Source organism: Mustela lutreola, chromosome 18 (assembly GCF_030435805.1).
Source record: "Mustela lutreola isolate mMusLut2 chromosome 18, mMusLut2.pri, whole genome shotgun sequence".
Lineage (NCBI taxonomy): Eukaryota > Metazoa > Chordata > Mammalia > Carnivora > Mustelidae > Mustela > Mustela lutreola.
This window is the reverse complement of record NC_081307.1, coordinates 26,875,054-26,894,694: the sequence shown is the minus strand read 5'-3', so window position 1 is coordinate 26,894,694 and position 19,641 is coordinate 26,875,054. Positions and strand designations below refer to the sequence as shown.

The following is a 19,641-nucleotide window of genomic DNA, read 5'->3' as shown; positions in this document are numbered from 1 at the left end:
GGCTCTCTGCTCAGCGGGGGAGTCTGCTCCTGCCCCCCACTCTCTGCCTACTTGTGATCTCTGTCTGTCAAATAAATAAAATCTTAAAAAAAAAAAAAAAAGAAATGACATTGCTGGTAATAGATTTATAGTATTTTGAAGTTTTTGTTATGAATTGTCAGATTGTTGTCCAAAAGGTTATCGAATATTCATTCCCACCGACACTATATGGAGATAAACTTTTGCATAGTTGCCAATTTGCTAGTTGAAAAATGGTCATTTATTTTATTTATTTTACCTATTTTATTTTTTGTTTCTAAGGTTGTTTAGTTATTCATATGCTTAGTACTTTCATGTTTTTTTGGTCTTTATCTGTTAAAAAAAAGAGTCTCTTCATGTCCTTTGTTTTGTGCTGTACTCTTTACTGGACCTATGTGGGTAGAGGCTGAGCTCACAGTCTGACCTCTTGTCCCCAGTTCCCACTCCCACTCCAGGGCAGGATTGCCAGCCTTGGAACCAGTGTTAATGAATTTCCACTCCTTTGAAATCCATATCCAGTTGCCACAGAGTCTTCTGGTCTTTTTTCTAAAATATTTTCCATAAAGATTTCATGGGTAGTGTAGAAATGAAAGAATCTTGATGATTTGGTTGATTTTCTCCATGTTACCAATGAGGATATAGGCATTTTTGATATTCCAGTAACTTCTACATGTCACAGATCATAGGAGGACAGAATTTGGAGCTCTATAATGCCAGGCTCCAGCCTTCTGGTCTGGTTGCGTATCTTATCACCCCTCAGTCCTATCAGGCTTTCTGCTGCCTCTACCATAGACTAGATCTTCATGTTGGAACCATCAAAAGAACCAATGGCTGGTAGGACTTCATCTAATTTTTCTGCTCTGTTCCCTCTCTATTTCTAGTTTTATCTCCATTTTGATGTCACTTCCTTCTTTAGAACTGATTAGATTAGGATGAAAAATGACAACACCTGATTTATACAACACGACATTTTCTTTGAAAATCTTATTGGCTTCAAATGTATTTTTAGGGGCATCTGTGTGGCTCAGTTTGTTAAGTGTCTGACTCTTGATTTTGGTTCAGGTCTTGATCTTGGCTCGGGGTCATGAGATGGAGCCCTCAGTTGGGCTCTGCCCTTAGCGGGGAGTCTTCTTGGGGTTCTCTCTCCATCTATACCTCCCTCTGCTCTCCTTTCTCTCTCTCAGATAAATATTCTGATTGTCCTCTTGAAACACCCCACTTCTATAACTCGGGAGTATAGCCAAGAGGAGTATAGAACAGTAAATCCAAATGTTTGATGCCAATTAGCATCAGACAAAATGGTAGCTTCAACAGGAGAAAAGGTTATGGAAATCACCTTTATTTAGTGCCAGCTACATGCTAGATTCTGTTTTTATATTTTGTATCATTTCCTTCTCAGATAAATGCTATGTGATTTTTAAAAATTGTACCCATTTTACAAGCTAAGTGAAGTTATCGCCAGTGTAGGGCCACTTCCTTAGAAACTCAAGTGAGTCTGCATTTGAAAAATATGCTTTTCTGTTTTGTAGGATTGGTGACAGCAAAGCAAGGCATTCACTCTTTGATGCTTATTCTCTTTGTAAACTGGATTCCAGAATGATCCACAAATAACACCCATATACGGTCAAGGAGGAAGCTTAGACATGTTTGGATTGGAAGTTTACAGTGTGGCCCTTGTTGTTGCTTTAAATCTTTTCATATAGGGAAAAATGTCTCCCGAGGTAGGAAGATTACTCATGACCCCATTTAGGATATAGGTCATCTCATGTGTGCAGCATCAGTGTTGAGAAGTATGTTGTGGTTTTCAATACAGCTGTCTAGCAATTTATCTTTGATACTGAAAGAGATACCATGCCCATTAATCCATGGGCAGATGTCTGCTGAGTTTGTTTTCATATCATCTGACAGCTGACCAAAGGCATAACTGTGTGTGTTGAGGGATATTGGATGAGTGGGAGGTCTAGATGACACGAGCTTAGAGTTCATGAGCGTTTTAAGATTTCTCCAGTAGGAGACAGAAGAAGAAGAAGAGAGGATTTTAGAGGCCTTGTTGTAGGTACTTCCAGTGAATAGTATCACTCTTTTTTCTAAGGAGTAGATCAAAGATAAACTTGCTAGTTCCAACTCATATCCGTCTGCCAGTAACTATGTTTCTTTGCTAAAGGCTTAGCAGGGGAAAATGCCAATAATTCTAGGGAGAAGCCTATGCTATCAGCCACGCTGTAAGTGAGAAAATCTTAGATTTCTGGTCTGATCCAAGATGACATACACAGGTTGTGAATATCTTGATGTCTGTGTGTGCACTTTCTTCTGTTTTGAATCAGACATATTTTATTGACATCGAGTCACCAAGAGGAGTCCAGTGGCATTATCTGAAAGAGTCATTACTTGCTGTGTCAACAGCTTTGAGTGTCAACCCCCCCGGGGCCCTTAGTTGAGATGTTGGTGGCATTCAGTCAGGAATCTTCAGGCTGGAATGCCTTGCGTGCCAACTTTGTGTGGAATTTTGGTCTTGAAATCCTATTCCCTGTATCAAAGCTCATCTGCAGAAAAAAACAGTGGCATTGGCTCAAATATAGTCTAATGTCTTTGAACAATGACAATAAAAATGTGCTATTGGTTGGTATTACATTACGAACCCAATAACATCAATATTTATGCCACTGTAAATTTGAGGCCAATTTTACTTGATATGATTAAGTCATTAGAAAAGGCATACTGATTCCTTGCCATTTTGCCCAAGGGAATTTTTCTGGAATAGTATTATCTACAAATTCTTGAGCTTCTAACTCATCATGGCTTTAATACTTGTACCCTAAGGAAGAACACTGACATTTCATGATTATGCAGTTAACTTCTGATATTAATAGCTGTCAGTTCCTATCTTTTTTGTATTTTAACCCTGTCCATAAAGATATATACATATATATTTTAAAATATATGCATTTACACATTTTATAAATATTTACATATTCCTATGTATATTTTATACACTCAGCGGCAAATAGGAGTTGATGAACTATTTCAATGTCATCCTCCATTCCTTGTGGAAGGGAGACTAGCAGACTGCTGACACTTTCTTTAAAGGCTCTTCTGAGTATGTATTTGAGATGATTTCTTGATGAAGCATCGTATCAAGAACATCTGATGCCACGATAAAAGTTAAATAGCCGGGTCTTGTGGAATTAACTGCAAGCCAGAAACCTCAAAAGAGTCTGAGGGCTTGGGGTATCATCTGAAACGATCTGGGCACCCATTTATTGTTTTTGTTGTTGTTGTTGCTGTTATTTTTTGCCTCATCAGCTCACCCTTTCCGAGTTGTCCAGTTATCATTAGAAATGCGGTGTGCCCCGCTTAGGGGGTGGCTGCCATGGCAGCACCTTCGTAAAACCTAGGGACCCAGGGTTCTGAAAGGCTAACCAGAATAAACCAGAAGTCCCTGGAGCTTGCGGAGACATAAAAGGCTTTGGGTAGCTTCTCAACAGACCCCGTGCGGACAGTTCTAGCCACCAAGATGACTTCCGCAAGTTTGTTGAAATGAGGTGGTGCTTCAGTTCCTGGTCTTACATTCTCAAGATACTGCAAAATGCTGTTCAGTGACCTGTGACTCCATAAAGTATGTTCCTACTGAACCTTCTGAACTCCCTGGAGGTACTCAAGTTCTGCGTGATGTGCAGCCATGAAAAAGACAATGGAGCAAGTTCATATCAGCGACAGGGACCCCTTTCCTGTGAGGGATACTGCCCCTGACTCAGACAGAGCCCTCTGCTGGAGGGTGAGTGGATGGTGGGTTTTCTTGTCAATGCAAGTTCATATGTCATTAACAAGGAGTAAGAAGGTATTGCTAAATTTTACCTCCTGGGGACCCAGTATTTTCTTCCTGCATTATACCACTGGCTATTTTTTGTTAAGGTGGCTCTGGGTGTGTCTGTGTGTGTGCACACGAGTGCTTGCCAGAGGAAGGGGGTCTCTTCTTTCTGTGAAGGCCTAGGCCAGAACTACTCAATAGTTATCCTTTGTTATATCTTGTTTTTATATGCACATTCCAAATTGAGGACAGGGTTAGCAGGAGGGGGAATTGCAGTCATTACCTCTGGACCGAGATGTGTGTTCTGTGTTTATCGCCCACTGAGAACTGAGGAGCACAGAAGGAGAGGCCCTCTGAGAGAAGGCCTGGATTATTTTTGTAGCACTGCTATACCCGGGTACCACAGACCAAGTGGCTTAAACAGCACTTTTGGGGGCTACAGGTCCAAGATCAAGGTGTCAGTAGGTTTCGAGTCTTCAGGAAGCCTCTCTCCTTGGCTTGTAGGTAGCTGTCCTCTCTCTGGGTCTTTACATGGTCTACTTTCTGTGCTCCTTTGTGTCTGAATCTCCCCTTAAGGTAAGAGCACCAGTCATACTGGATTAGGGATCACCCACATAATCGCATTTTACCTTAATTACCTCTTTAAAGGTCCTACCTCCAAATACAGTCACGTCCTGATGTCCTGGTGGAGAGGGCTTCAGCGTATGGATTGGGGAACAAAATGCAGCCATACCAAAGACTGAGCTCCTCGTTTTCTAGTTAAACAGTCCCTATCACTGTAGATGCTGACCAGAGATGAGAATAGTCCCACTCTTTTATTTACTAGCAACATAGATGGGACTCTCACTGCAGATGGTGAGAATGAGCAGAGCAGCACAACTGGAGGCCCCAAGTGAAGCCTCCAGAGATGGTGCGTCCAGGTTCCCACTCAGAGCCCAGGCTAGCCTTGTCATGAGCTCCCTGTGGTCTGCACGTCTTCTGGAAGGAGGTGGAGTCTCTCTTCCCCAACCAGGAGACCTATGAACAGCTTATTAATAACTGAACTTCTCTCACCTCTTGACAAAACTACACTGTCTGTGGGATCCCCTGTAGGAGAAGATGTCCTCTGTTCCCAATGGGCTCAAGCGGCAGAGCAAATGCTCTCACCGATGAATGTTTCTGTCAGCATTTCTTTGATTCGCACCTCATCAAATCTCACCTGTTGTCTTACTCCATATGTACTTTCTTTTTAAAAAAAATTTTTTTAAGATTTTATTTATCAATTTGTCAGAGAGAGAGCATGAGGGAGAGCACAAGCAGGGGGAGGGGCAGAGGGAGAACCTGACTCCCCGCTGAGCAAGGATCCCAATGTGGGACTCGATTCAAAGACGGTGGAATCAGGACCTGAGCCGAAGGCAGCCACTTAACCGACTGAGCCACCCAGCCCCCCCCCCCATACATACTTTCATATGTATTTTGTTCTTACTTCCAAAATTTGGGAGGAGGGACTGCTTTCTCCCAAAGGATCTGGTATTGCCAGATGTAGGGAAAATACAGAGACAATTCAAATACATGTGCACTTCGCTAACCCCCAGGATGGTTTGGAGGCTGTATCCCAGCGATCTGAAGTTCACATATATCTGAATGTAATATCTCTCTTCCTATAGCCACTCCTTAGCTATAAAAATGCATAAAGCATGTGATGGCTTATGGTAGGGAGATAATAAATATTATTTTCCTTTCCCTCTTCCTCTTTTCTTTCCTTTTTGTAGTAATTTCTCAGATTGTGACCAGTTTTCTAGCTCAGTGGTAGTTCTGTAATCCTTGCCTCTTGGTTTCAAATTAATTGCATGTTCATAAATCCTGGGGATTGACTTTGACTTTTCCTTACTCTTTTTATAAACTTTGGTCATGTCTAATTGACTTGAAAACCTGATTTCTATTTTTTTTTTCAAATATTAACATTAAGTGCAGGTTATAAAATAGTATTTACATTCAAATATGATCCCACTTCTGCCTACATACTAGATACTACACACACACCAATACGCATGTGCAGAAAACGATCTGGAGGGATATATTTCAAACATAATCTTTTTTAAAAAATGATTTTAAAGATTTTAATTTATTTATTTGTGTGTGTGTGTGAGAGAGAGAAAGCACAAGAAAGGGAGGGACAGAGGGAGAAGCAGGTTCCCTCCTGAGCATGGAGTCCGATGCGGTGCTCGATCCCAAGACCCTGGGCTCATGACCCGAGCCAAAGGCAGATGCTTAACTGACTGATCCCCCCAAAGTATAATCTTTACCCTAAATGGACCTGTTAGTAATTCTTTGTTTCTTCTTTTTATTTGTATTTTCTAGTTTTTTCTATAGTTTGTCTGTTGCCTAAAGGAAATAGTGCTTTAAGAAGTCATTCTCAAGCTTCTTGTAGAATCAGTGCAAGATTTGACACTTGTCTACTGGTGGTGGTCATGGCAGCAGGAGTTTTGTTTGAAATGGCACTTATTTTTAGAAGACACAGGGACTCCAACTGAGTCACCCATCGTATTTTAGGGGAAAGTATGAAACAAGACACCCCAAAAGAACAGGTGAAGATTTGCTAGGCAGATTTCTGTCTTGTACTGCAAGTTTTTTGGGTCAAGATATATGTATGTGGATGAGCTCAGATGGAATTTTCCTGAGCCGAGTGGCTGAATTTAGCAGTGAGCTAAGGCTTAGCAAGTCATCCAGTGGAGAATGGCTAGTGTACCCTGGGACTTGGGCTATTGAAAAGACGTCCAGTAAGCACACTGTGTTCCTAGAGCATGCCGGGTTTATCTGTCTCCAAGCAGCTCAACAATACCAAGCCCTTCCCAGAACTCCACCTGCCGTGCAGCCAGCTTCCAAGCAGTCACCTCTAGGGCCGTAATGAATCACAAGGCATGGACAGGCTTGTGCTCAATTAAAGCACGTTGGTAATCAAAGTTACATCCTCTCTGGTCACTGTGTGCTTTTAGAAACCAAAGTTAGCTTTCCTCCGGGAAACACTGGCACACTAGACCGAGCACATACCTGTCCCTTGTCGTCCTGTGCACCACGAGGGCCTGTTATGGATCACTGGCTGCTCGTGATGGAAGAGTTGGTGAGAACGGTGGGGACGAAGGATGTAGCTGTTTAACTATGGGTGCACGGTTTGATCAACAGGATATTTAACCCCATGCTTGGATGATCTAGAAGAAAGAGCACAGGCTCGGGAGATAGATAAGCCAGATTCTGAATTTAATGTCCATCCCGTATTTTGTATCAACTTTTTGGAGCCTCAACTTCCTCACCTATAAAATGGGCCCAAAGCAGATGTCCTTTTAGATTTGTCTGAGGAGAAGTAGAACACATGTAAGTTACCGCTTGGTAATACAGCCCATTTTCAACACTCCTTTCCCTCTGGTCAGTTTTCATGTTTGTTGCTGGCAATTGGCATAGACCAGGGGTTCACAGGGTTTTTCTGTACAGAGATAGTATATATTTAGGTTTTGTGGGGCACGAAGCAGAATGGAAGATATTATGCACATACTCACATAACAAAAAAGAGCAAATTTTTACCAATTAATTGATGAGATTCAAAATATAACCGTATCAGAATAAAATTTTAATAATATAGATCTACCAGTGAAAAAGAGAAAGGAATTCTTTTTCTGGGGAGACAAGATCTCACTTAATTGGGGTTCAAAATTAGTGTTCCCTACCACCAAATAGATAGCCAATGTATATCTGTACAAACAATGGGAATAACCATGGCTATTCCTAATTTGCAAGCCATAAAAAAAGAGGTAGCAAGCTGAATTTGGTCCACAGGACTTAGGTTGCCAATCCCTGGTGTAGACCATTCATTCATAATACCAGTCTCTGCTTGTACTCTGACCTAGTCATTCATGATGAGGAAATAATTTGAAACCATAACTGATGGTTAGAAGGCTACAGTCCGGAAAGGAGAATGAAATGATTAAATCTTTAAATAAACAGGCTTTTGGAAGCTGACAGAGTACTTAGTCTTTTTGATTGAGTGATTCTTTAAAGAATATCTCCTTTTGTGGCTAAAATCTGGAAAACAGTAGGAAGAAATGCTCAGACCACACAAAGTGACCACCTACACAGAGAGATCAAGCAGAGAAAGTTCATGGAAACAGTTACTCAAACAGGTTCTTTTTGCTTTCTGTCAAATAAGAAATGGACATATATATGCTAGCTTTTAGTGAGAGTGTAGTTACCGGATGGATTAAAATTTGGCCTATCATACGGGAGGGTCCCTTGCTGCTACTCTTCCACTGACCTAGGCCAGTTAATGCTCAGATGTGAGCCACAGCAGATAAAGGCAGAGAAGCAGACAGTGTTTTCCATGGCCTGGCCATGTGGGGTTCACAACAAGAGATCCTACTTCACCTACTGGGGGGACTTCTGTAGCCTAAATGAGATGCCAGAAGTAATTTGGGGTGTATGTTGATGAGTGTGTATTGGCATAAAATCGAGTAAGATATGTTACTGAGGATCAAATGACTCTAAAGCAAACAATAGTTCAATATTCCATCCAGAATACTGACATCCACAATGAGAAAGCCTGGCAGGAGGGTCACACAGTGGCTGCTGCTGCTCCGGACCTCACAGCAGTACTTGCATGGCTGTGACAGAAGTCCCGGCGAACCGCAAAGGTGGAGAGGGGTTTCTGACCTCAGGGCTTTGGTAAAGCTGCCGTGGTATCTCAGCAGATTTTACAGAGAAGCACAAAGTATTAATTCTCAAGTAAAAGAGGAAATCTAGATTTTGATGCATGTGCCTTTAAAATCCCAGATTTATATTTTTAGAATGCTGATCATTTGGCAAGAGATGCACTGGAGGAGAGCAACAGGGTACCTGAGTACACACAGACAAGCATCCTGATCTTATCGGATTCTGATTCACCTAGTTAAATGACCCACAAATGCTCTGATGGAAACATGAGCAAAAGAATATTCTGGAGCATATTCTTCACACAAAGGGAACACATTTTAGTGAAAAGCTAATATACAGTGGAAATTTTCCATTGAAATAGAAGAGATCAAGGTGGACATCAAGGAGAAGCAATGTGACAAAAACACTTCTGAGAACTGAATTGCCAACAGAGAAATGTACGGGTTTCTGAATATGTGAGACAAAGATGTGGGGGGGAGGCGAACACATGGAGCCACAAGCATCCAAGGTCTGTTACAAAGGATCCAAGTATGATAAAGAAGATGTGAGGGTGTGTGTGTGTGTGTGTGTATGTGTATGTGTGTGTGTGTGTATACACAATCTATCTATCTATATATTTATATATAATCTATTTATAGATATATATATAATTTATCTATCTATATATTTATATATAGATAGATATCTATCTATATGACATATTTACAGAACAATATAATGGAATTATATATAATGGAATGGAATATATTTATGTAAGTATGTAGTGGAATATAAAAAATATATAATGGAGGGGCGCCTGGGTGGCTCAGTTGGTTAAGCAGCTGCCTTCAGCTCAGGTCATGATCCCAGCGTCCTGGGATTGAGTCCCACGTGGGGCTCCTTGCTTGGCAGGGAGCCTGCTTCTCCCTCTGCCTCTGCCTGCCACTCTGTCTGCCTGTGCTCGCTCTCGCTCCTCTCTGACAAATAAATAAATAAAATCTTTAAAAAAAATTATATATATATATATATATATATATATATATATATAATGGAATATTACTCAGCCATCAAAAGGATGAAATCTAGCCACTTGCAATGACATGGATGGAACTAGAGGGTAATAAGCTAAGTGAAAAAAGTCAGCCAGAGAAAGACAAATAACATATGTTTCACTCATATGTGGAGTTTAAGAAAGAAAACAGATGAACACAGGGGAAGGGAAGGAAAAATAAAATATGACAAAAACAGAGAGGGAGGCAAGCCATAAGAGACTCTTAACTCTAGCCAATAAACTGAGGGTTGATGGAGGGGAGGGGTGGTGGGGGTATGGGGTGCCTGGGTGATGGATATTAAGGAGGGCACGGGGTGTTACAGGCAAATGATGAATAACTAAATTCTACCCCTGAAACTAATTATGTACCATATGTTAACTAAATTAAATTTAAATAAATTTTTTTAAAAGAAAAAAGGATCCAAGTAGGAAAGCTAGTTATTTGCTATTTGTGTGAGAGTAAAGCACATAATTTAAAATTCCCTGAAAGCTCATGGGTCTTACGAGAGACTGCCATGCCAGTGGTGATAAAGGTTTTTAGGGCAGGAATTTTTAAAAATTTAAGGTGATTGAATTGAGACAGTGCTTATAACTTCTTGCAAGTAACTTCTTCTTAGAAAACATAGCTGTTTTTGAGGCATAAATATTATGTGTTGTTTTAGCTGAGTAGTAATTTTCAGTCCGAGAGTATTCAGCAAACAAGTCTTAGTGGCAGGTTTAAAGAACATTTCTTCTCTGAGATGATGCATATACCTCTTTTTTCCATTTGTGTATCTAGAGAACATAGAACAAATGCATTTTCTCTTGGTGTGTCAAAGAAATTGAGGTAAACTACACAATTTTCTTAAGGATAAATGTCGAAAAGAAAAACTGAAGTATACTTCCAAGCAAAATTTATTAGGTGTCTATTCAAGAAAAACACAATGACCTTCGCTTGTAAGAATTCAAAGTCAATTACCTGAAAGCCAGGTATGAACATTTTTTTTTCTTTTAAAATCAGATACAGAGAGTAGAAACAGTAATTTTTCTTAAATATGACAGGCAACAGATATTGAAATCTTTTCTCATAAATGGCATCAAGGATAATTACTCATTTATCAGCAAAGCTGCATGCACTTGACTTAATTTCAAACCCAAAGCCTTTAAGATATAAAGCTGATTGCAAACTTGACAGTTATCAAGGTAGGCTACTCGAAGATGTTTCTTTACCTTCTAACGAATGAAACTCCTCTGTAATCAGTACATTTCAGTTTGGCTGCTAAGATCTTTTAAGTTCATAAATGTTTGCATAAATTCTATCTTACAGAATTGCACAATCAAGGCGTGCTTGTGATCTGCGGGATATGTGAAGGATAATCTGTTGGAAAGTGTTTTAGCTTAGTTTAAAGTGAAAGAGAAAGACCAAATTAGGAAATTTCCGTTTTTCTCGACGACTAAATAGTCTGTACAAAAAAAGGAGCAAACGTATGTACAAAATTCTGGAGTCTACGTACATTGTGAAAAGATCAATCACTGTCCACAGAAGAAATGCCATAAAAAGTTTAATCTATAAGGTGCTCAAGATCCAGATATGAATAGTTCTTATGCAAAGTCATAAGAAATACAAAGCTAGTTCTCAAGGTATGTGTAGTTCAGGCACTGTTAGCCACGTTAAATCTTTCAGGTCCCAGAGCCAATTTGTGAATTTCTACTTCAGGGCAGAAAACATAACCTGAAGGATTTAACATTGCTTCCGAAAGTGCCTCATGGATTCCAAGGAAATATTTCACACACACCAGGAAAATCAGGCTCAACATATTCCTGTCCTCAAATGTTGCCAGGATTCTGAGTTCCGTAGAAGAAAAATAACTATCGTAGTAAAAATAATTGTATTGATCATAATCCTTGCTAAAACCAGCCATAATACTTGTGATGCTTCTGAAGTACTCTATTTCTATAAAATAACGTGTGGGATTCCTTTACATTTCCATAAAATGTACAACACACCATATGGATTGTCTGTTCTCGTACAATCTCAAATGTATATGTGTGCACACAGTGAAAACTTACCTATGAATATTGCTTACAGATACTTTCAAGTGTCTACGTTAGAATAATTCTTTGCACCTCTCACTAACACTGCTTTTATTAAAATTTTACCAGATAAATAAAACACTAAGAGCTCATTGTTCATGATGCTGATTATTACATTTTAATATAAAATAGCAATGCAACTTTACAACACAATAGGTTTTTGTTTTTTTGTTGGTTTTTTTTTTTTTTTTTTTTTTTTTTTTTTGTAGTCTAGCTAAACCTCTTATAGTCTCATGATTATTACCAAAGGCTCTTATTCACTTAACGGTTTGCACTTCTAAAAAGTACAGAAAAAAAACTGCAGGAAAAGACTCCTATTTGAAAACTCACATTCAATCAATAAAATCACACTCATCCGAATTAACTTTCCTACGCTTGCTTTAGGTTTTGTAATCACTGTGCGTATTACAATATGTAAGTGCAGGCAAACAATAGCCGAAGGACAGTTTTTCATGTCGTGTAAACCAGGACACTAGGCAAACTCGTGAAAGGAAAATACACTGCCAAGCTAAGAATGTGAAAACACAAACCACAGCATTTAGGAATAAACAATCTCTGGTTGCCTGAGGGGAGAAAGCCTTTCAAAGTGGACTAGAGAGATTCTTCAGATATTATTTCCTTTTTTTTTTTTTTTTTTGCCTCAAATACTTCTCCCTTTCTAACTCTAACCATCTTCTCTCTGATCTCGCATAGCGACTTTTCCAAGTTTAGAGCAGAAATCAGGACTACGCACGTTCACGCAGAAGCAAGCCCCCAGCCTCCCCAGGGCTGGGCAGCGGCAGTCCCTTTGCTGGTGGTTTGGTGGCAGGTAGAGGTGGGGAGGGCTGGGGGACTTCTAGAGGAGACCAGAAGGCAGGACAGTGGGGGCAGGGGGTGAGGGGGCTCTTTCAGGCAAGGGTCTGCAGATGTGGTGCTGAAGTGGGACTTGCAATGTAGGGAGACAGCGATTCACAGCCTCTTGACATAGTTTCCGGGAAAAGTACCAAAGAATTTGGTTCTTCTTGAGGTTCCTGAAAATAGAAGCAATAAATGGAATGAATAACGATGAAATATCGGTTTATAGATGTGGGCTAGAACACTCTTCCCTTACAAGCTGTCATGAAGCAAGCCAGCCTTGCAGGCTTTGGAAAAGAAGGCGCTCCCTCGAACACGGTAGAAAGACAAAGGGAGCAGTTTCATCTGAACTGCCTGATGCCTTCATGGTTTCTCCAGCTGGAAGGCGGCCCTCCCACCCACACCCAGGTTAGACAGAGACGCTCAGCCTCTCAACCGGAAGCGGAAGACCACGCTGCGAGGAGGTGGTTTTTAATGTCATGCCATTAAGTGAGACTGATGCTCCAAGGCCAAGGAAGCCAGACAAGAGGGAGGAGTGGCACACTCGCGGGAGGACGTCGAGGCTGGCCGTGTGACAGGATGGCCCAGCAGCAAGGCTGTGTAGGGGGAGCTGGGAGTCTGACACCCTCTTCAACAGGGTGTAACATTAATGGCATTACGGGGGACACTGTCACCCTCCAGTTTTATTAGGTCATGGGAGATCACGCGGGACGGGAGAGTTCTATGAACAGAAGCAGAGGCTTGTGGCTGAGGATGTGACCTCCGTACTTTCATCATTTTCCCCATGGCTGGCCTGTCTATGGAAAGCTCTCTTTCCTTCATCTTGTCTTCTCTTGTCCTCCTGTGCCTATATTTCATTGTTCCCTCTTTCCTGTGCACCCCATTATATGATCTTGTCTACAAATAGTTTCTCAGAAGAGCTCTACTCTTATTTTTTTTTAAGCTTTATTTTTTTGAGAGAGAGAAAGAGAGTGTGTGTGCATTAGAGGGGGAGGGGCCGAGAGAGGGAGAGAGAGACTCCACAAGCAGACTCCCGCTGAGCAGGGAGCCTGATGTGGGTCTTGATCTCATGACCCTGACATCATGATCTGAGCCGAAATCAAGTCAGCCACTCAACCAACTGAGCCACCCAGTACCCCCTATTCTTCTTTTAGGAAGGTAAGAACGTCTCTCAACTTCGACCAAAAATTAAAATGAAGATGAATCATTGAACTTTCAGGGTTATTTAACACCAGACTTAGTAAGTAGACGAATTGCGGACTTCATCTTGTTTTCTCCAATTAGATCCCCACTGCTGACACCTAACATTGTCCACCAAAGAGGGTGTTAGTATTTCTCATCTAGGAAACACTGTTGTTATGGTTCTGAGATCTCAGGCTTTCCTGGTTGGTGCTATCCAAAGCGACTTTCTTCTCTCAGTTGAACTGAAAGTAAAACTAGCAGAAAATCACATATACCAGAAAACCGTATTACAAATGCAATGCAGGGCAATTGGCTAAGCGTCCGATTCTTGATCTCAGCTCAGGTCTTGATCTCGGGGTTGTGAGTTCAAGCCTCACATTGGGATCCATGCTGGGTGTGGAACCTACTTCAAAAAATGCGATGCAGTGTTGCCTTGGGATTATACGGTGCATATGTAATGCGTGAAGGGCCAGAGGCATCACGAAAGCAAAGGACGGTTGACTATCACAAATGACAAACACGAGCAAATTATAAAATGGCCCAAGGCATCTGAAAGGCAGTGTCCACCTACCCACAAACCATCCATCGTCACACTTCTCCATCACATCAATGACGTCACTTTCTCTGAGCTCCAGCTCATCTTCATTCCTAGGAGTATAGTTATACAGAGCCTGAAACCTTAAACAGGACAAATGGATGTGTTTAAAGACAAATCTTTACACCTTTGGGAAACTTCAGAAGATTGTACATAGTCATTTTACTTTTAACATCTCTATCCTTATTAATACGTGAAACTTGATAGTGTAAGTCTTTGGTAAGCATGTAATGTAAATAGAAATATTTGGGCTTTCATGGGGTTTAGATCACTCTGATAGCATTTTAAAACTACAAGGAGGAATAACTGTGGAAGGTCGTAATACCCACAAGTTGGATTAAAACATTTTGACACTTATAAATCAGACCTGCATTCCAGTTGCCTATGATAGAAACCATGAGGGCATTAAATAATAGCACAGAATATAAAAGAAGCGATGTGTACATTATTCAGGGATGTAACGAGAAGGGATTATTGTTTTAGTTGGCCATAATCAAAAGCAAATAATTGCAACTTCCAAGTTGAATTTTCAATGGTTCTAAATGGAGACGTACAAACTATTTCAGACATGTCTTCTAAATCGCCATGTGGGGATCCCTGTAAAAGAGAAAGGTTTTTTTTTTTTTTCACCAATAGGAATTCCTTAAAGCAGTTTAGTTTCATAGTTTGAATCAGTGTTTGTGAGGATTTACAATTTGAAAATCTGATGTAATTCAGATTTTCAGTCAAGCAGATGAATTCTACGCTCAGTGATGACTGAGTCAATAGCAAACAGTAGATTATGTATATAAGTTTCTTTTTTAAATGGGTCCTGGAGAAATTGTGTTTGATGTGGAAACTCTCCCTGGAAATAATTTTACATGAAAAGGAATTACTGATAGAATGCTACCACTTTCGTTTCTCTGCGTGAATTCGTTGAGAGCCTTTATTTTGGGGACACTGATCAGTAAAATGGAATTTGTGTTAACAAAATAGTATGTATTTTAATGCATATTAATGGAAACTGACATTTTGGAAAGTAAAAACACAAATTCTAGCAGCTGTGCATCTCAGGAAGCATTGGATATGCAGGTACATGAAAACTTCATATTACCACTAAAATATTACCAGTATCATGAGGGGGATTTAAAAAAAAAATCAGTGAATTTGTTTTTGCTGTTTCTTCTAACAGCTATGTAATTCTGCCAATATATGGTAATAAGAACCGCATTTCAGGGTATTCTGATTTTTTTTTTAAAGTCAACTTTAGGAAGTAGATAATGTTGAATACTGCTGGGACAAGAATGATTTATTTCTAATTACTTCATTGAGTCAGAAAATCACATTTTGGTGGAACAAAATTTTCCGATCATTTGAACTCAAGCATGTCATAAATCTGGGACATGGCTCCATGTGCTTCCCTCTCTGTCCATGAACTTTTTCAGATTGGGGGACCCAGATAAAGTTGGCTTCTGGCAGGGGTTGGGTGTGCGGGTAGATGTCTGGGAGAGAACATCATCTCCTAGAATACATCATCTACCCTGGCTGGCACCAAACCCGGAAATCACAACATTAGAGATTTCTTTCCGTTAATATTTGTCTTCCTAGAAAATCTTTTCCGTCTTTTATACTCTTTCGAAATTGGGCATCTGATGTCTTCTGTTGGGAAAGGATTCTGACTGTGGCGAAGGACAGAGAAAAGTAGCCAGATTCCCAGGGCCGTGGTTAAAGGAAAAAATAAAATAAAAAGACAGGGAGAGGTTAAATACCAATACTGCTTAATTTGGATGTTTGCAATAGGGCCAGCCAGGGTTGGAGTAGACAAAATTTTTTGTTGTTTGCTTTAAGGATTTGATTTTGAGGCTGCTTAGGTGAAGGGGGCGGGTAGCTTTTGTATATTCATATGGGGAAGTTGATTTCAACTCAGTCCCTTTTCCAATGAGGGAGACAGTCCTTCCTGGGCTGTTAATTCAGTGGATGTACATTAAAGCTCTCACTTTGGGAAACACCGATTCTCTGACTGGGCTTTCCAGGCCTTCCCTCCCTCAGACGCTTGCTTGTCCAACCTCATATGGAGAAAAGCCTCTTTAAGGCCATCGAACCCCAGATGCTGGAGGAATCTCAAGGTTCCAAGAGCTTAAAAAAAAAAATCCCCAAATTGGCACAAACTCCTACTTCACTTTGGTATGACAAAAACCAGTGTGCTTATCAAAATTTACTTACCATTCGGGTTTAATTAGGCCACCAAAAAAAAAAAAAAATGGAGTTTCATGGAAACATAAACAAACCTTCCTGAAACCCCCCCTGCCTCTTTTGGCTTTCAAAATCAGTGTTGCACGACAGGAAATGGAGCTAAATTACAATTAAAATGTTTTGAAGGATGTGTTGGTGAGATGAATGATGGTGGTGGCATCAAGGTGCTTCAAAAAGAAATTTGTCTTTTAAATAAGAAATGCTCAGCCAAGCTCAAAGCTCTCTCTATACGTTCTTTTCCAAGAACGTATTTCATCCTAATTCTGAATTGCGGCAACCTTATAACACGATGTTCCTATTTGTACTCCAATCTAGTTTTTACATGAAAGGGATTTAGTGACACCCCATAATCCACTCAGCGAATAGAAATTTAGTACAGAATGTTTTCTAATGTCCACAGCAGAGCCTTAGACATGCCTTTTCCCACCTGTAAGCTCTGTGGTTTGATAAATACCCAAATGGCCACCCATGGAAGTATTAACTTTATAGGACATGAAACAGTAAAACACAATATACCTATCAATTCATAAACTCCTTAAAGCTGCTTAATACAATGTGTTGGTAATGCAACAGACCTGGACAGGCTTGGAATTTACTTTTTTGTGATGTGTTCCTATCATCTGCTTGAATAAGGAAACAAACCCAAACTTCAGAATTACAAGTCTTATTGGATATTTTTTTTCCCCAGCTAAATGAAACTTGAAGGGATTCTTACTTCCAGCTTGTTCTTTGCCTAAGCTTTTCCCTAAGGAGGAGAGCTTTCTGGATGCACTTGATAAGAGGTGAGAGATGATTTCTGAGAGCATGCTGTTAGCTCAGGGCCAGGTCTCCGAGGAGGAGGGAGTCTATGGTGAGAAGGCTCCAGGCCCCACAGCTGGCCTTGTTGACTAGTTAGGCCCTGGCTGAGCAGAGCATGGGCAGTGGGCCAGAGGGAGGTTCTGCTGGGGCTTGGGTCTGCCTGACGAGGTTTAGTTCCCTCTTTGCTCCTTCCCAGGGGTCCAACTCCTGACTTACAGACTAGGCAGTAGGCAGTAGGAACTAGATAGCCTCTGAACATCTGTGATGGGCAAAACAGAATGGAAAGAGACACACACAGAAAGAGAATCTTAAAGACATTGTGTGACACCTTCAATTTAAATTGACTTGTAGGTCAGAAAGGAGAGGGAGTTAGAAAGTGTGGAAAGGCATTGAGCTGAATGACATCGAAGATCTTAATACACTGCCATTTCCAAAGACCCGGGTAAGAATGGAACTCTGGAATTGCATTACTAACTTATCACTTCTGGTCTACTTTGACATTCTTCTAGTCTTCGAATATGTGTACAGACAATGTTAGGACATTTCTGTGTCTTTCAAGCTGTGGTAACTAGAATTCACATGCTGAGTGGAACAGAAAGGGAGTCAGATTGAGAAATCTTGGGCATCACTGGAACATTGGAAGGTTTTCCTGGGTGTGTAAATCAGTTTTCTACCCCAAATCACAGGTTTCTTTTCAAAATGAACTTCTGCTCTCTGTTATGAAAGATGGAGAGCGTTGTAATTTCTCTTCATCAAAGAGCCTTGTGTTAGGTTGTTCTCTCTCATTTGCAAAGCTGAACAGGACTCTGATTTAGTACATCGATTGTCTATTTTGTAGGTCAAAGTCAGTCTCGAACTTAGAAGATAAGAAGAATACTTACGGTTCCCCCCCACCTTGAATGTTTTCATGAGTAAACACAGGACGCTGTGGCTGAAATGAAATGATTTTCAATGTAATCAGTGTTTAAACTGGTACTAGGTAAAAAATAATTTGGATAATGGCATGGTACTTTTCTTGACATTTAATATTTCCTGTTGTAAAAAACCAAGAGGAAGGAAAAAAACCAAATAAAGGGGTTCTGCAGGATTAATAATTCAAATATTTTGAAGGATGCTTTGCATTAAATCAAAATAACCAAGGTTCAAATGTTTTGAATATATCTAGAGTCTAGTCTGCTCAAGCATTAAGGAAAAGTCAGGGTTTAGTCCCATTGATTTTTCAAAGGCCAGGAATATGGCAAGAACATAGACATCAAACCACCAGAATGGGAAGTGTGGACATCTTCATACAACCTTATTCCTCAGCGTTTTCTCAAACAAGCAGAAAATAGGCCACATTTAGTCTAACAGCAAAGTATCCACATTCATTCTGCTTTTCCTTCACAGACAACATTTTCACGTACAGTACGGATGAAAATATAGATAGGCAGACATCCCATGCTACATTGGAATTAACACTCTCTGTTCTCCATGTGGAGAGAACACATGCATTTTTAAAAAGAGAAAACAGAGAACTTTAAATAGAATGTAACAAACAATATCCAGGTAACATGTAACATTTTACCTTAGAAGAGAAATATTGGTAGAAATTTCCAGTGCACTGAACTCTCAAAAGAGTTTCCTTTCTTTTTAAACTAAGCATCAAGACCAGTATCTGTAATAGATACTTATAATATTGGAAATGACAAACCTTAGCATCCCATATATCCACATAAATATTGCAACGAATGAAAGTTAATATGTTTGCTGAATATGTAAACTCGACATTGTTCATACCAACTACCTAAATGTTACTATTTCAGGAAAAGAAAAGCATTACAATTATTTCATAACACATTTCAAAATCATCTTCTTCTTGAGGACTATTGAATTAGTTAGTAAGTCCATGTCCGTAGATACCAGGGCCAATTCCTGGGTCCCAGAATTCTGAATGGATTACTGACAGACTGGGTATTTTCCTCTGCAAATTGTCCATAGAACTCCCCCGGTCCAAGAATGCATGAGGAAATCTGGGGTTTCTTTCAGTCTGAGTCTATAAGCTGCTCTCCTTCCTAAATTCATTATTCACTCCCTTCCTATCCAAACTCTCTAGCATAAGACTAAATATTTATGTTACTAAAACTTGAAGCTGTCAATCTATTGGAAGTTTACTCACACTATTCTTAGAAACTTCACTCAACAGTCTGTGCATGGAATATATAAACTTAAGACTAAAGAGTGGATAAGAATTATTGAATACATGCATGACTTAAGAGTACAATACTTCCTTAAGTCAATATAAAATTACTGATAATGTATCTATTATTGAAATAAGATACACGATTTTAAGAATTATGAAGACTAAACTATTTTCTAGCCTTGTTGTCCATTTAATTCAATGGAAATATATTG

At 40.0% G+C, this 19,641-nt stretch overlaps 1 protein-coding gene across 9 annotated transcripts in view; it reads right to left on the bottom strand.

The window, feature by feature from the left end:
- Nucleotides 1-10,412: 10,412 nt before the first annotated feature.
- The window catches only part of SORBS2 (sorbin and SH3 domain containing 2), a 209,601-nt gene continuing 200,372 nt past the window's right edge, over nt 10,413-19,641 (bottom strand). For all 9 annotated transcript variants that reach the window (XM_059156095.1, XM_059156088.1, XM_059156090.1 and 6 more), the window contains 3 exons: nt 18,132-18,181; nt 14,197-14,303; nt 10,413-12,619 (listed from right to left, as the gene is read on the bottom strand). In XM_059156095.1, coding sequence (XP_059012078.1) covers nt 12,558-12,619; nt 14,197-14,303; nt 18,132-18,181 — 219 coding nt within the window. In that variant the 3' untranslated portion in view covers nt 10,413-12,557. The remainder of the gene's footprint in view (nt 12,620-14,196; nt 14,304-18,131; nt 18,182-19,641) is intronic.